Source organism: Chrysochloris asiatica, unplaced genomic scaffold (assembly GCF_000296735.1).
Source record: "Chrysochloris asiatica unplaced genomic scaffold, ChrAsi1.0 scaffold00008, whole genome shotgun sequence".
Lineage (NCBI taxonomy): Eukaryota > Metazoa > Chordata > Mammalia > Afrosoricida > Chrysochloridae > Chrysochloris > Chrysochloris asiatica.
This window is the reverse complement of record NW_006408526.1, coordinates 29770346-29787198: the sequence shown is the minus strand read 5'-3', so window position 1 is coordinate 29787198 and position 16853 is coordinate 29770346. Positions and strand designations below refer to the sequence as shown.

Below are 16853 nucleotides of genomic sequence, written 5' to 3'. Positions count from 1 at the left end.
CCATCAGAAACCCTATACAGGGTCACTATAGTCAGAGCCTACTCAATGACACTTAACAACAGCAACTCCTTCTATTTAGGAGACCAGGGTTCCATTCCCAGCCAACACATCTCATGTACAGTCTGTCAGTGGGCAGGGAAGCTGCCAGACTAAGACAGACTAGGAAGAAGGGCCTTGAGATCTACTTTTCCCAAATCAGCCAATGAAAACCCAGGACTAGAAAGCATTTTGTTCTATTGTGCATAGGATCACCTCGAGTTGGAGTTCAACTCGGCGGCAGCTAGCAACACTACCACTTAAGCATTTACAAAATAACGTGCTCAGCATCTTAAATGCATTATCCATATGATCCTGTCAGGATATTGTAAATATCCATGAGATGGGTGTCATCTTTATCCCTACCTTACCAATGAGGAGATGGAAGACTCTTAAGAGGGGAGGTAACTTGTCCAAAAGATGCAGAGCTAACCAGTGGCTGGGACAGGAGTCAAACCCAAGATTGTAGTAGTAATTGGCACCTCACGGGATTTTGTGGATAGCCAGTGAATTGATTTGCAGGAAAGCTCTTTATTACCATGCCTTGCCTCCTCACCTACCCAGGGTAGGTGGCACAGTGGGACAGTTTATCCGTGGCATGGTGACCCTAAAGGGGGCTCCTTACTTCCTGCAGACGGCACTCCCCGCATCGTTTCCTCCTTCAGCGAGAAGGTTGTCAACCCGGGAGAGCAGTTCTCACTGATGTGCGCAGCTAAGGGCGCCCCGCCCCCCACGGTCACCTGGGCCCTGGACGACGAGCCCATTCTGCGGGACGGTAGCCACCGCACCAACCAGTACACCATGTCAGACGGCACCACCATCAGTCACATGAATGTCACGGGCCCCCAGATCCGAGACGGGGGCGTGTACCGGTGCACAGCGCGGAACTCGGTGGGCAGTGCTGAATATCAGGCGCGAATAAACGTAAGAGGTGCCTGTCTACATTTAAATATCAGAATAGGGTTTTGAGTTCCTTTGCCATCTCTGTGGTTTTCATTATTCTTGTGTGATTACTGCTTATTAATTGTTTTTTTTATTTTAGTCAAGGCTCTCTCCCCGCTCTCCCTGCCCACTTTTCCTACTCTCCATCATGAGTCCCATCATGCATTCTGTGTGTGTATCCGGGGTAGATCACGCCCCTACACCTCCCCTCCCCCTTCTCCTTCCCCTTTCCATCTCACAATCCTACCTGCCCCCACCCCCTCTACCCCATCCCTCCCCATCGCACCCCACTAAGAACCCAGCTAGTATCCACTAGAGATGTACAAGGACAAGGAAGGGGCAATGGGGCCCAGGTTTGACCTTCTGAATGGTGCCCACCAAGGCTCTGCTCCCAGTATCCTCCCACTTGCCCCCAAGTACTCCACAGATGTAAGCAACCAGGAGGGGGCATCATCTCCACCCAGTCCACCCCCCTCTCCCTTCCCCTAGCCATCAAAAGGAGGAGTGTGAGGCTGGGTGAGGGTGGTCTCAAGAGTGAGACAAGGGTCCGCAAGGTGATCGCCCCATACCTCAATTCTCCAAAGTTACGTGATGACGACAGTTTCCCCTGAAACCCTTTGCAGCCCTGTGGGGTGTGACAGGTCTTCAAATGGCAGGTCCAGTGACCCTTGATCAAAGGACAGAGATGGAGCTGGGGAGGAGGAGGGGCACAGGCTCAGGGGCTCTGGCAGGTACGGGGTGCAATGTTGTGCAGGGGCGTCTGAACCTCCTTAAACTCCCACGTTGTTGCCTGCCCAGCCAAGGACTCTCTCCACCTGCCACCTGTAGAACCAACCAGAGCAGCCTCCCATAGCCATTTCTCAAAAACCCACAATACACATTTACCTAATGAAGGAAAGTCATCAGCTCATCCAATGAAGACCTTGTTGTCCTTTAAAAATATTTAACACATTTCAGATCGTCTTAGGACAAAGACCAAAGTGAATGAAAATAACAAAATTTCCATTTTTCCATTGAAACTAAAAAAAAAAAAAAAATCTTGATCTCCCCATGAATGAGGCCTCCTCCACCCAAATCTCAGCCACTTCTTGGTGAGGCTGAAATCTGGGTGTGGGCCCCTGCCTTGGGTGAGGGAATGGATTTTTGCTTCCCCACCACACTGAGACCATGCATTCCCCCAGTTCCAGACGCAGCCTTTACTTAACCTTTTAAGAAAGAACTGCACCCCCTCCCCCATAATCCCATTGCATTTTCCCCTTGAAAATCTCAGGATCCAAGCACCTGAGAACAGCATACAGGCTATCTGACTCTCCCTGGCTGACGGCACCACCTTCCCCCCTCTCCCCTCCCCCCTGACTTCCGCCCAGGCCCCCCCAGCATCCGGGCAATGAGAAACATCACAGCAGTCGCCGGGAGGGACACCCTTATCAACTGCAGAGTCATCGGCTACCCCTATTACTCCATCAAGTGGTACAAGGATGCCCTCCTACTGCCGGACAACCACCGCCAGGTGGTGTTCGAGAACGGGACCCTCAAACTGACGGATGTGCAGAAAGGCATGGACGAGGGCGAGTACCTGTGCAGCGTCCTCATCCAGCCCCAGCTCTCCATCAGCCAGAGTGTCCACGTGGCGGTCAAAGGTAGGCCTGCCCCACAGCACAGTTGAGCCCATGCCCACTGGTGGGCCCCTCTCCAGCCAACCAAAGGATAGCAGCAGACAGTCCAGTCAGACAACTGGGAGACAGGGGACAAAGTGAAAGATTGTGGGTGGACACAGAGACAATGAGCACCCAGTTCCTTCCAAAGGCCAAAGGGACATGAGGGGCCAGTTAAAAATGGTCTTTCTGGACAAGAGGCTACACTGGTCACCTCATAAAGGAATAGAGCCACCAAGAACTAAGCAAATATGAGCATTAGGCAGGGGGCAGGAGCTGAGGCCGGAGAAGCAAGGTGCTGGCTTGGAGGGAGGTGCCCAGCACCCTGACTCCCTTTATGTGGTAAGGAGGTCTGGGCTCAGGCTGCTTCCACAGGTCTGGGGATGACTCTATCTGCTAATGTCACCTCTAGGGCACATCACACTCACCTGGGCAGGTCTGTGTGTCCTACAGGAGTATTTTGCTCAGTGTCTGGTACCTGGTAGTCATTCAGTAAATGTCTTTGAATTAAATGAGTGAGTGAATATAAATGATCAAAGAAGTGACCAGTGTCCCCTTAGTTCTGGGCTGTGCAGATGTCTGAAGCTCCCAAATACATGCTTAGGACCAGGGTTTAGAACTGGTTCATTCTAGTTCAATACCTTACAGCCCCTGCTGAGAATTTGCCTTTCCAGTTCAGACATACTGAACCATCAGAGTCTACATTTAAACAGTAAGAATCACCTGGAGATATATAGGGGGCCAGGGAGAGGGGACTTCAAAAAATTCATGGAAAAATGGAATTGAAAGATCATGGGAATAGAATCCCCCCCCCCCAATTAACTTTTATTTTTAATGTTTTATTATGAATTATTTGATAGTTTACATGGGAGAACATTAGTTTTACATTCATCCTATCATATATTGTTTCATTGCCATGGTTACAATCCCCTCCATGCATCATTAACCATCCATAGGGTATATCCTACAAGCCTGCCCCCCCACCCCCCACCCACCCCCCCCCCCCACACACCCCGTCATCAGCACACAGCCCCTCTCCCTCTCTGGGTCTCAAGTTCCCAGCTGCTCCATCTCTCCACGTCATCCGTCATCGTCTCTGCCTCCATTTCACTCATCACTGCTTCTCTGGGTAGGGTCCCGCTCTCCGCTCTTCTCCCTTCATGGTCCCAGGGACCTCCACTCCTAGACTGCAAAGTTAATCACTCCCCTCCTTGCTATAAAACGTCTACCTTTACATTTCCAACCCTCACAATCAGTCCTGAAAACAATTATTCACTATTGTATCACAAGAGACCCATCTGCATTGGATACTACTCACTGGAGATTCTACCTTCCTCCAGGCCCTCTGGATCTAGGTTCCCTCTTGAAAGCTTGTAAGCCAGTCACTTCTTGCTTTTGTAGTGTCTCCCCCCCCCCTCCCCCCGTCATTTTGGATAGCCAATGTCCAAGTTGCCCATCCCTGTCTATTCTGTGTGTGGAGGGGGTGGGAATGATCCTTGCTATAAGGATTTGTTTCTTTTGAGCTACTGTATCCATAGGTGTAGGTCCCCATTAACTTTTTGAAGCCTTCTCATCATATAAGAGTCACCTGGGGATCTTGTTAAAAGGTAGATTTGGATTCAGCATATCTAGTTTAGAGATGCACATTTTCAGCAAGGGGTCAAACCTGAATGAACCAGTTTAAAGTCCTACTTGGAAATGACATGTCTGAAGACCTTCTGGGCAATAGGGTGAGGAGAGAGTGGCCTGAGGCAGGGTGTAGAAGATGGGTCCTGCTTGGCACTGATGGATAAAGCACTGGACCCCAAGGTCTGTTTGAACCACAAAGTCGATGGTTCAAACTCACCAACTGCTCCTATACAGGGTCACTATGAGTCAAAACTGACTCAACAGCACTTGACAACAGTGAAACCTGGAGTAAGAGGTCCCTGAGTCAGGGATGGTGGTGCTGAGTTTGTCCCTTTCTGAAGAAGCACAGGAAGGCTCAGCAGATGTGATGTCCCACTGCGCCCAGAGCTTGAGTCTCGGAAGCATGAAGACCACAGCCTGGGGCTCTCCAGCCACCTCTCTTGTCTCTAGCATCAGACTGCATTCATTATCCCACTGTTGTTGAGCCCATTCCGACTCACAGAGACCTTTACAGGAGCAGACAGCCTCATCCTTCTCCCTCAGAGTGACTGGTGGGTTCGAACCACTGACCTTTTAGTTAGCAAACCAACACTTATGCTAGACAGAAAGCACAGCATTCCCTGTACTGGGTGTTCTACTGTGGTGGTGGTGGTGGTGTGCTGTGGAGTGGGTTCGGACTCATGGCGACCCTGCATAGGGCTTTGAGGCTGTAAATCCTTACGATCTCCTGCGGAACCGCTGGTAGTTTCAAACTGCTGACCTTGAGACTAGCAACCCAACTCGTAACCACTATGCTAGCTCCTTGGGTATTCTATTAGTCTTGTATTTAATCCCCAAAGCCTCCTATCCATTTAACTTTTATCCTGTACCATTTTGATCCCTCTTTTCCAAGGGGGAGAGCCACGACTTAGAAATTTGACTCTGAATTGTCATATAGAGTCAAAATTGTTTCCCAGTTCTGTCTAACTCCAGAATCCAGACATTAACTCAGAATAACCCAGGTTGGGAGGAAGAACGTTTGCCATGCTGCACTCTCAGGAATAAAGAAACAGGTTTGGGGGGTGCTACTTGAAAGGAAATCAGGAAGAAAGACAAGAACTCTCAGCTGTATCCCATGGGCATCTATGCCTAAGAAGGAACCCGGACACATGAGTGATGGTCCCAGTGGGTCCCAGATCCCTTGCTTTCTTCTTTTGGCTCCATGATTGAATGGGGCTTTTTTTGGCCTGGGAGAAGGGAAAGTTGAAGGACAGATGCTGTATTTGGTTTGAACCCTTTCAAGGTGTGGTGATGGGGCGTCCTGATGGACATGTTTGCTAGACAGATGGAAAAACAGAATACATACACACGCACAAAGGGGGAGAAAAAAACACACAAGTTTGTTGCTACTCCAATGCATCAATCAATCCCGTGTGTTAGAGAGTAGAACTGTGCTCCTAGGGTTTCCAGTGACTGTAATTGTTACAGAAGCAGTTTGCTATGACTTTTCTTCCACGAAGTCTCTGGGTAGGTCCAACTCACCAACCTTTAGGCTGAGTTCAAGTCAACAACCTTTAGATTAGCAGCCACTTGTACCACCAAGGAATCATGTCCCTGTCACCCAGGGCTCAAAGTACAGGGATTGTGTCATCCACATCGCCTGTACCCACTGCCTTTCACAGTGTCAGACAGGGAGTGTTCCCACTAATGGGAATTCAGGAAGTAGTCTGGGTTGGAATGGCTTCTCAGGAAGCCTCCCTTAGAGACCAGCACCTCCAGAGAACTATGGGGGTCTATAGCCTTCTTGGGCCTAGGAAGGAGAAAGGAGACTCTGAGAGATCTCTTATTTCCCCCACTGCACCCCAATCAGGCTGAGGGACAGTCTGGCCAGCTACCCAATTTGATGTCTGTGCCCAGCCCAGGAGCCAATAGAAACCTCACCACCCCTTGGTCATGTCCCCATGCCAGGAATCAGCTCAGTGGCAGTGGAAGAGAGACCAGCCCGCCTCTTCTTTTCTGACATCATGGGACTGCCTGTATCCATTTCCCGTTATAAGCAGTGGACCGAGAATTTACAGTGTAAACATCACATATTAAAACATCTAACCTTTGCTCTACTCCTTTCGCCTGCCCGCACCAGCAAGCATTTGGCCGCGTTTGTTGGCTTAAAAAAATAAATAAATAAAATAACAGGGCTCCAGCAAGCCTCAGAGTACACAGAACATCCTGAAAGCTGCTTCTGCTCATCAATTATTCAGCCCCATTCAGGGAACGATCAGTCCTAATGAATTGAATCTGATGCATTCTGTCTCAGCAACTCACTGGACCGCTTACGATTGTGCTGAGCGACAGTGTCTCCCTGTTCGAGAGGAGAAAAAGGTGTATGTCTGTATGTGTGTGTGCATGTGTGTGTCTTACCTTAGAGGGTAGAGTACATGTCCCAGTCATATGTGTATGTATGCCAGCACATTTGGTGTTCCTAAAGTGTATGTGTGTGCAGAAGTTTGCTTGTGTGTGTACAGACCCCTCTCCCTTTCTCCAGCCCCAGGGTCTGAAATTTTCCAAAACCCAGTCCTAGAAGGAATGTAGTCACTGGTCTTCTCCAGACAAAGAAGCGCCATTTGTGTGAGGGACCCTGGGACCCTGAGTCCCTTGTCCCTGTTCTCTTCCCAGCTCCCTCTCCCCACCTCATTAGAATGCAGTTTTGCAGAAGAAACCATCAGAGCTGATTACGATAGTGCTTGATTAGCTGATGTGCTGTTCTAAGAGCTGCCCAAGGAGTAGGGTGGAGGAGGTGCCTCTGGGCATGGAAAAGGGGCCCCACTCTGGTGGAAGGAAAGGATGGACTCAGGGACAGCACTCCAGACCCCACTCCTTCTGCCTGGCTGGACAGTGCCTATCTCCCTGAGGACCTGGCTTAGAGAAAAGGGGAGCGGTAAGGGTGGGGCAAGGTTGTAGTGGGTGGAGATAAACTGGAAGCCCCTCCCTCACCGTGCTTGGGACCAAGGGTTCTTAGACAGGGCGGGGCTCAAACCCATGCTGTTCCAGGAGCTGGAAAAACAACTGCTGACTCCATTCCTTCTGGGACTGCTTGTCTGCTAATGAATTTTCCAAACACTTAGCTGAGGAGAGCAGAACACACCACACATGCATGCTCACGCATGTGTAGAGGGCTATGTACATGAGTACCCATGCATGTACTGGTACATGTGTATTGTGTGTCCTTGCAACAGAAACCTGTTCATACTTGCAGGCACACTCATATGCCAGTGTATTTCCATACTAGCAGTCACACATACACATAAACTTCCTCCATTGGTGCCATTCCTAAGCCCAAAAAGGTGGCTGCAGGTGACTCTGGGGCAAAATGTTGCAGCAAGGTGGGAGGAATGGAGGAGGGAGACGGCGGAGGGTGCTTCCAGGGCATTGGCACATGTAACACTGACTGGCAGGAGAGAGTCAGGCTGCAAGGAAGCTGGGTGCCTGGCTCCAGGCATCCCGAGAGATCTTCGGCAGGATGCTAGGAGGTGAACACATAGATTCAGCCTAGATTCCGTGTCTTTAGGGCCCCCTGTAGCTGAAAAACAATGTAGCATAAAAGTATCTCTGGGCATGCAGGCTGAATGTTTAATTAACTAAGAAGGCAGAGCTGCAACTGGGGCTCCTTGGCAAGGATCGGTGTAGGGGAACATCTCCATGTCCACATCTGAGCCTTCCAGGGCTGCTGGAACCAGAACAAAGGCACAGCAGAGCCAGGAGCAAGAGGTAGTGCCAACTCCCTATAGAGAGTGATTAGAAAAGGGCACACACCCACACACAGAGACATCCTCACTCCCAAGTGCCCACTGTCCCTACCCACAGTCCTGCCTCCCAGCTGCTCACTGCTGAGCTTCAGCTATTGCCCAAACCAGTCCCTGTCATAGGTTTGGGAGCCTTTGGTGGAAGCCTCTTCCCATCCTGATGAATGGGAAGGGGGTTTCTATGATCATAGGACTTAAGAGAGAGCTGGTTCTGCCAAATGCCTACTACTGGGAGAGTGGAGATTTGGAAGGAACATTGTTGGAATCCAAGGGACAAGAAGCACAGGTTCCTCAGGGGAAGATTGCCTAATTGTACTTGGGGAAGGGAAACCCCTTGAAAAGTGCTGCCAACAACCCCATTCCCTCTGCAGAGGGAGCCAGGAACATAGGGGCAAGCACCCTCCTTACTGGACAGACAGGTCCCATGATGATGGTGGTGGCAATGTAGATGATGAAGAAGAAGCAGCATCTATTCATTCCATGACATTTACTGAGCACCCACTGTGTTCCAAGCACTACTCTAGATTCTGCAAATACAGCTGTGCTCAAAACAGACGAAGTCCCTGGCCTCAAAAAGCTTGCATTCAGGAGACGAAAGGGATACTACATTCAATGTTTCCTATGTCAAACAGAAGGATTCCCGGTTGCTTATTGGGTTAAGCATCTGGCTGCAAAACACAAGGCTGCTGGTTCAAACCCACCAGCTGCTCCTTGGGAGAAAGACGAGGCTATCTGTTCTCATAAAGATTCACAGTTTCAGGGCAATTCTGCTCTGTTCTGTAGGGTAGCTAGGAATCAGAATCTACTACATGGCACTGCATTTGGTTGGTTTGGGTTCATGTCAAACAGGGAATCAGAGTGAGAGTGTTGAGGGGAGAGGGGAGTGGTTTGCAGTTTTAAAGCAGGCAGTCAGGGAAGACTTTCCTGAGAAGAAGGAGTTGGATTTATATGTATATATATATATATCTCGACTCCACGGTACTTACCAACAGACATATAGACTCCTGGTGTGGCACTGTGGGTTAATGCACTGGACTTCGAAGTCTATTTGAACCACAGGTTAGCAGTTTAAGCTCCATGGAAACCCTATACAGGGTTGCTATGGGTCAGACAGAACCAACTAGACAGCACATAACCACCACCACACACACACACATACATATATCCTGACAGGGCTTTTAGAGATTTTTTTTCGTCCAATGCCTTATTTTGCAAATGAGAAAACTGAGACTCAAGGGCAGAGAGATAAGTGATTGTGAGCAGGCAAGCTCCCTCACTGTTCCAAGGTCCTGTGTGTGAATAGCAGTCTCAAAACCAGGTGTCCTGGCTCCCAGGTCAGGCTACTTCCCATCCCCATGCTGTTCCAGCAGGAAAGCCCCAACTTCCCACAGTCTCTGTAAATAAAAATGTTCAATCTCCAAGACAGATGATGAGAGACACCGTAAAAGATTTATAGACTCAGCCTGTGGCCAACATGCCCTCACTTGAACAACACTCACAAACAAGTGGCTGTAAAGACTTTATGGTGGCCCGGCACCAGTGGGCTGCTACGACCTCCATATCTTCTCAACCACTCCATCCTCTAGTCTCTTCGTCATTGCGACACCTTGCTCTGCTTTGCCTCCCTCAAAGCTGACCAAGTCAGTGATCAAGTCAGTGTCCTCTCGGTAAAGATGATTGTGTCCCAAGCAGAGCTTCTAGAGGGAAGTCCCTAAGCACATGGCTTCCCTGCCTGCCCCCTAAGTCCCAGCTGGGGAAATGCTGGAACTTGGGGCAGGGGAGGGCTTGTGAGCTGCAATAACACAAGATACCCTGGATAATCACTGTGATGGAGGTAGTCAGGGGTTCCCACCTTCAGGGGCATTGCTTTCCTGCAGGTGAAGCAGGAACAAGAGACATATTTCACTAGCCAGTGCCCATCTTCTGAGCAACTGTGATGCTCACAGATCAGAAAACAGCCCATATGTGGGCAGCTGCCAAACATATTTATCCCAGAGTTCCCACATAATGCTCCTCCAAACCTCCCACTTACAACACTCCCCCCGAGTGTTTAGCAAGCCCAGAAGGGCCCAGGATCCCTGGACTTTCTTCTCCCTCTAGGTCATCCCTGTGTGCTAGAGTTATGGGAATGTGGGAAGGCTTGCCTAAAACCAAGTTTCTACCAAACCAAAATCCAGACCCACAGTCGTTGCATCTAGTCTGTTCTAACTCATAGAGACCCATTGTTGTTGTTAAGTGCCATCAAGTCGGTTCCAACTCATAACAATCTTGTATAGGGTTTCCAAGGAGCAGCTGGTAGATTTGAACCACCAACCTTGCAGTTAACAGCCCAGTGCTTATCCAGCAGTGCCACACCAGAACTTCTATAGGACAGAGTAAAACTGCTTCATAAGAGTTTCCAAGGCTGTAAATCTTGACAGGAGGAGTAAATCTGTGGAGCCCCTGGGAGGTTTAAACTGCCAACCTTTCTGTTAGTAACACAATGCTTAAGCTACTGTACAACTAGTGTTCCTTAAAGAGATCCTAAGGGGACATATATTAGCCACAGCATCTTACCTATCACAATCAACCTGCAGCAGGTGTGGAGGGTCTGCTGCTGTGGCAACAGCGTTGGTGATAGAAGGGAGCAAGGTGCTCTGAGAAGTGTCTAGTCATCTGCCTCCTACAGCGACACTGGGAAAGCTCAGATGAGTTCCTGACCTTCCAGAATGGATGCTGGCCCTCTCTTCTTAAATGATGACTCTCAAAGAGTCATACGTGTTATTCTGGAAGACCAGAAAGGAATGGCAGCCCCTAGTTGACCTCTGCCCCTTGGCTCTTCCCTCTCTCTCTCTTCCCTCTCTCTCTCTTCCCTCTCTCTCTTCCGTCTTTCTCTTCCCTCTTTTGAGAAGATGTGTATTCTTTAACTCTCAGTTCAGGTGTCCCTTCCGCCATGAAGTGGTGATCACCCAGCTAGATAACAGACCTCCGTACTGTGAGTTCAGCATCTGTATAGTCAAGTGGGGCTTGTCCAATCATCACTGGGAGAATTGCTTGCCTTCCCTAGTAAATGACAAACTCCTGGAGGTGCTTTTGGAATTTTAAACATGTTTCTACTTTCCCAAGCCCATATGGAGCATAACACCATCACAGAGCAGGCATTTCATAAATATTAGATGAATTAGTTAATTAATGAATTAACCTGCCTTAGTAACATGTTCCAGTATCTAAATCCCTTTTTACTGAAAGAGATTGTCTTCCCCTTGCCTAAACCCAATCCTCCTACCTAAGTTCAACCTGTCTTTCTCCACTTGCTCTGTTCTTAGTGGAAGTGTCATGTTCTGGCCATCCATCCCCGGGAGATGGTCCTCCACATCTGACAGCCCCTTGGCCTTCTCCTCCCTCAGAAGAGCCTCCGCTTTGCTCACACATCCTACTCTCTTGCTCCACACAGCTGTCATCACTTTCTGCTCGCTCATTATTCAAGTGCCAATAGGCTTTTAAATTGCAGAAGTGGGCTCTGGTGCTACAATAGCAAGGACCTGGCCACCGAGAGCTCCCAGTTCCAAAATTCTACAGCATAAACACAGCATCTGGAGAAGCAACATAAAGCCTCCTTCATGCTCTGGGAGAACTCCTGCCTGCCCTGTGCTCTTCCCACCCCCTGCCCACCTTGCAGATGAACTTCAAAAGTCAACCCAGAGAAAATGATACTCAGGCATATGTTCATTCATCTACTCATTCAACAAGCATTTATTTATTGAGTGTTTCCAATTTGCCAAGTAAATCATGATCACTGCCCTAAAGATGCTCCCCAAGCCCCAGGGAAAGTAGTAATGAAGCTACTCCTACTACTGTCAAATCAAGGTATGGACCAAGTACTACAGGGCTGTGCAGAGTGAGGATGAGCTTCTCAGAGTAGGTGGCATTTGAGCAGGGTATAAAACGATGTGGCATCTCCTATGAAGACTGCTGTACTCTAGCTTTGGGCTTTTGTGGAAGGAGAAATGGATCGCAATTGGTTTTTTAGGCCTAAGTAAGTAAATTAGTTGACAGATCTCTCTATTAACAACATCAAAAAGTCCATGGAGGCTTAGAAAGCCTGAACCTGATCTAGGGTGGAAACTAGGAGAGGATCAGCAAAGGCACAACAGGAACTTCTGGAAAGTCCTAGTAATGGGCATTTGATCCATTACTAGGGTCTGAGTTTCAGAGAAACCTGTCTGAGAATATCCAAGGCCCAGGAAATCCTCAAAATACTAGGAGTAATGACCCACCACAGGGAAAAGAAGCAGCCAGAGACTGGGACGGGGAGTCCCAGACAATGACAAGAGCCCCAGAAAACCTGGGTGGAGTTGAGGAACTGGATTTGGGCCCAGGTGGATCTGGAAAAAGGTAGGCCAAAAGCCAGCCAGTGGGCAGGATAGAAGGTCAGACACCCAGTTGCACTCACACAGGCATAGACAAAGACTTGGAGCTGTGGGTGTTCAGGGTGTGCAGACGGGATCTATGGCCAGATCACAGAGTAGGAAAAAGCCCATTGAGGAGGAGTATGGCTTCCAACCACAGATTATGGAGACAACTTCCCGAGGGATCCAGAACATTGCTGAGGTTTTTCTATCTCCACACCTGTCCTGCTCCAGGAGAAGCTCCCAACTGAGCCCCCAAAGATTTGGGGGCTTGGGAAAACATACAATGACACCCATCCTTGTCCCCTCAGGACTCGGGCCTTCTGTGTCCATTCTGGGTGGACATAGGGTGAAGAGTAACAAAGTTCCAAGGAGAGGTGGGATTGGTGCCTGAGAGAAGGCCTGAGGACTGTGGACAGCCTTGTAATTTAATTATTTGACTGCAGAAAGGAGATCTCATCTACTGGGTGCTCATCCTTGTTAAGCTAATTGTCTGTCTCCTTCACTCTCTTCCTCCCCCCACTTGCTGGGGATGTCGCTGTGGCCTAATTGAGTTGTCATAAAGATAATGACTGGTACTCCAGCCAAAGCTGACAAAGGAGGATCCATCTCCCACAGACTCAGGCTCCAGACTGACTCCCCAGGAGCTGCGATGTGGGCAGTAGGGGAAGGAACTGTATGGAGAATGTTGTGCATGGCCAAGCTGCCCACCTAATGGACTGGTTGTCTTGAAAACAACAGACCTGCCTCTTTGCTGTTTGCCATCACCCAAGGCAAAGAAGGCCTCTGTTGGTCTAGACATTTGGAGGGCTTTCTCAGGCGAGAGGGAATAGTAGTGGTTTGGTAGAGAATTCTCCCCTTCCATATGGGAAACTGGGCTTTGACTCCTGGTTAATACATCTCCAGTGTAGCTGCCACCCCCCTGCAGCTGAGACTTGAGTGTTGCTATGATGCTGAGTAGGTTTCAGTGAAGCTTTCAGACTAAGAGTAGTGAGAAAGACCTCATGATCTACTTCAAAAAACCAGCCAATGGATCACAATGGTCCAGCCTGTCGATGATCATGGGGATTGCACAGGACCATAAATGTTTCATTTTATTGTGCCTGGAGTCCCCAGGAGTCAAGGGACACTCCATGGTAGCTCATGACAACTCAGAGAGGAAACTGGGCAGTACGGTGATAAGAGCTTGAATTCAGAAATTATACAGATCAAGTTTCAAGTCCTACCATCACTTCATATGACCAGGTGGTCCAGGATAAAGTACTTCTCCTCTGAACCTCAGATACCTCATCTGTAAAGCGGGACAGTTAAGCTTACTTCACATTCCTGGTGGGAGGATGCAGTGAGCCAACGTGGATAAAACCAACAACTGAAGCAGCAAGTGCTGGGAGCTTCCACTCACCTGTCCCAACATTTGATGGATGAAAATGGGCTGGGTGGCGGGACCACCACAGGGGACCAGAGAACTGCACTGAGGTGTGAGATGCGCAGCTGTGGGGCTCGTGTGGGAAAACGTCTCAACACCACCCTTCTTCTCCTGCCATCTCTACCCATCCCAGGTCCACAGAGACCTGCGAGACGCATCTCTGGGGTCAGAAAATAGGCACGGGGTGCCAAGAACTTGCAGGGAAAATGAGGTGACAACTGAGCAATGGGTCAGAAGGGAGTCTAGATGCATGTGCATCAAATCCCAGGATAGACCTGAAGGTCAGAATAAATAAGGTCCTGAACAGAGACAGAATAAATAAGGCCCTGAACAGGTCTGGGGTCCAGACCTGGGAAAGCATGGAGACTAGGGCCAGGGGACAATTGCAAGGCAGTGAGGAGGCACTTCTAGAAGAACACAGGAGAGTGTGCTACACAGGAAAACAAGTGCCCTGGAGGTGTGGGGGGGCTTCTATGCCAAGCCCACAGGCGAGGCCAGTGGAAAGTGCTGCTGGCCAGACTGGGGCATGTGGGGGCCTTAATGGTAGAATTCCTCTTGCCTTCCCAGTACCCCCTTTAATCCAGCCCTTTGAGTTCCCACCCGCCTCCATCGGCCAGCTACTCTACATCCCCTGTGTGGTGTCCTCGGGGGACATGCCCATCCGCATCACCTGGAGGAAGGACGGACAGGTGATCATCTCAGGCTCGGGCGTGACCATCGAGAGCAAGGAATTCATGAGCTCCCTGCAGATCTCCAGCGTCTCCCTCAAGCACAATGGCAACTACACATGCATCGCCAGCAATGCTGCAGCCACTGTCAGCCGTGAGCGCCAGCTCATCGTGCGCGGTAAGCCAGAACAGATCATCTACAGGGGAACAAGGGGAGCTCTGACCAGTTGCTAACCTGGTCCCTCTAGATTATGCATGCAAATCAAAGGCTCATGGGAAGTAGGCTTTGCCAAGGGCCTTAAAAGTCAAGAAGTCCAAAAACCTCGTAATTTCCAGGGCAGGAGACTGAGGCCCTAAGTGGGGGAGCAGACGTTTGCTCACTTAGTCATTGGCAAAGCTGAGATTAGAACTCAGAACTCTTCATTCCCAGCCTGGTACTCAGCTAAAGTTCTCTCAGCATTTTGACTTTCAGGAACTGATCGGTCCTCAACTTTAGAATGGTCCAGGCAGGGCTGATGATGGCTGGAAGATGCCTGAAGCTCTAGAAAATATCCCAGAGACTGAGATGATCTATCTCTTTCTGCAGTACCCCCTCGATTTGTGGTGCAGCCTAACAACCAGGACGGCATCTACGGCAAAGCTGGGGTGCTCAACTGCTCGGTGGATGGCTACCCCCCACCCAAGGTCATGTGGAAGCATGCCAAAGGCAAGTCCCTGGCTCAGCCAGAATCTCCAAGCAGGGCTGGGGAGGGAAAAGGAGGATGCTCTGATAGAATGTGGTCCTGGTCTGTATGCACAGTTCCTAGCCCAGGGTATCATGCTGACACCAAATTTCCTCTTATCCTCACAGACTTGACCTCCCCTCTTGCCTCCAGCCCTATAGCTCAGTGTATATACACTTAGCTTCATTCCCATCCTGAAGTCCCAGCACCTCAATGCCCTCACCTCTTCACCAATCAACTCACCCTGGGATCTTGATCCTTTTCCAGGGATTCATTCAGAGTCTTACTCAGCCCTATGCCAAACTCTGACCTTAGACTGTGGTGTCCATGGCTGACACTGGGAGAATGGGAAGGGGTGCCACAAAGTCCCACTTGGGGAGGGCTAGCCTCTTTCTTAGGCTAAGAAGAGGCAACTGGCATTTGAGCTGCCATTCTTCCCTTTGCCAATTGCCAAGTGACCTAAGATGACTCTTCCTCCCCTAGGAATTCACCCTAAACACTCTCAGTGTCAGGGTAGGCATTGACCTAAGGCTCCCCCACCCTAACTCCATCCTATTGGCCTAGAGCAGAGCAAGGCCAGACCAGTGAGAGCCTCTCCTGTTGCCCAGCAGGAGTGGTGTGGACTCCTCGCATTGCAGCTGCTACAGAATGACCCTAGATCAGGAAGAGAACATCAGGGCCATCCATTCCTTGGGTCATATCAGCCTATCCAATGCCCCTGCTAATGATTGTCTCCTTCCAGGAAGTGGGAACCCCCAGCAGTACCACCCAGTGCCCCTCACCGGCCGGATCCAAATCCTGCCAAACAGCTCGCTGCTGATACGCCACGTCTTGGAGGAGGACATTGGCTACTACCTCTGTCAGGCCAGCAACGGCGTAGGCACCGACATCAGCAAGTCCATGTTCCTCACTGTCAAGAGTAAGTCCTGACCCCCATTCGGCATTCCAGCACCCACCCCGACCCTATAACAGGCCCATACCCATCTCTGCACTCACTCTACCTACTCCCTTGTTCCTTCTGTGAAGGAGAGGCTGGCAGGCTTCCTAGTCAGAGGTGGACTTGGGACCCTCAAAAAGACTCCTCTTGAAAAAAAAAAAAGGGGGCCTCAGACCTTGAATGGCCCCAAGCCAGCTCACTCTAGTCCTGATGAAGTTCTGATTTGCTGTGTCATATGATATCATGTTCCATTACTTCTCTCACAATGGCGGCAATTCAATCTGAGTGGTCATACCAGTTTATTTCTGTTACTTAATATATGCCTACTTACAGTGAAAGGCACCCCTGGTGACATAGCGGTTAAAGCATCAGCTGCCAACCAAAAGTTTGTTGTTCCAACCCACCTACCACTGAGCAAGAAAGAAAGCAATGTGCTTCTGTAAAGATTACAGCCTTGGAACCCCTAGGAGATAGTTTTGCTCTGTCCTATGAGGGTGGGTGGCTCGTGTTTAATCCGACCGCAGCTTAGAAAAGACAACATCATACATACATTGTAGAAGACAGACCTTACAGTCAGAAAATTTTGGGTCCTGTTTCAAATCTACCTTTATGCTCTCTCTGACCTTGGGCAAGTCACTTCACTTCTGAACTCGTTTCCTCACCTGTGCTAG

At 49.6% G+C, this 16853-nt stretch overlaps 1 protein-coding gene across 1 annotated transcript in view; it reads left to right on the top strand.

Moving 5' to 3' along the window:
- The window catches only part of DSCAML1 (Down syndrome cell adhesion molecule like 1), a 442529-nt gene that overhangs the window by 341280 nt on the left and 84396 nt on the right, over positions 1 to 16853 (top strand). Inside the window, exons 7-11 of the mRNA XM_006833865.1 lie at positions 671 to 967; positions 2346 to 2618; positions 14423 to 14701; positions 15110 to 15229; positions 15988 to 16164. Of these exons, the coding sequence (XP_006833928.1) occupies positions 671 to 967; positions 2346 to 2618; positions 14423 to 14701; positions 15110 to 15229; positions 15988 to 16164 (1146 nt within the window). The remainder of the gene's footprint in view (positions 1 to 670; positions 968 to 2345; positions 2619 to 14422; positions 14702 to 15109; positions 15230 to 15987; positions 16165 to 16853) is intronic.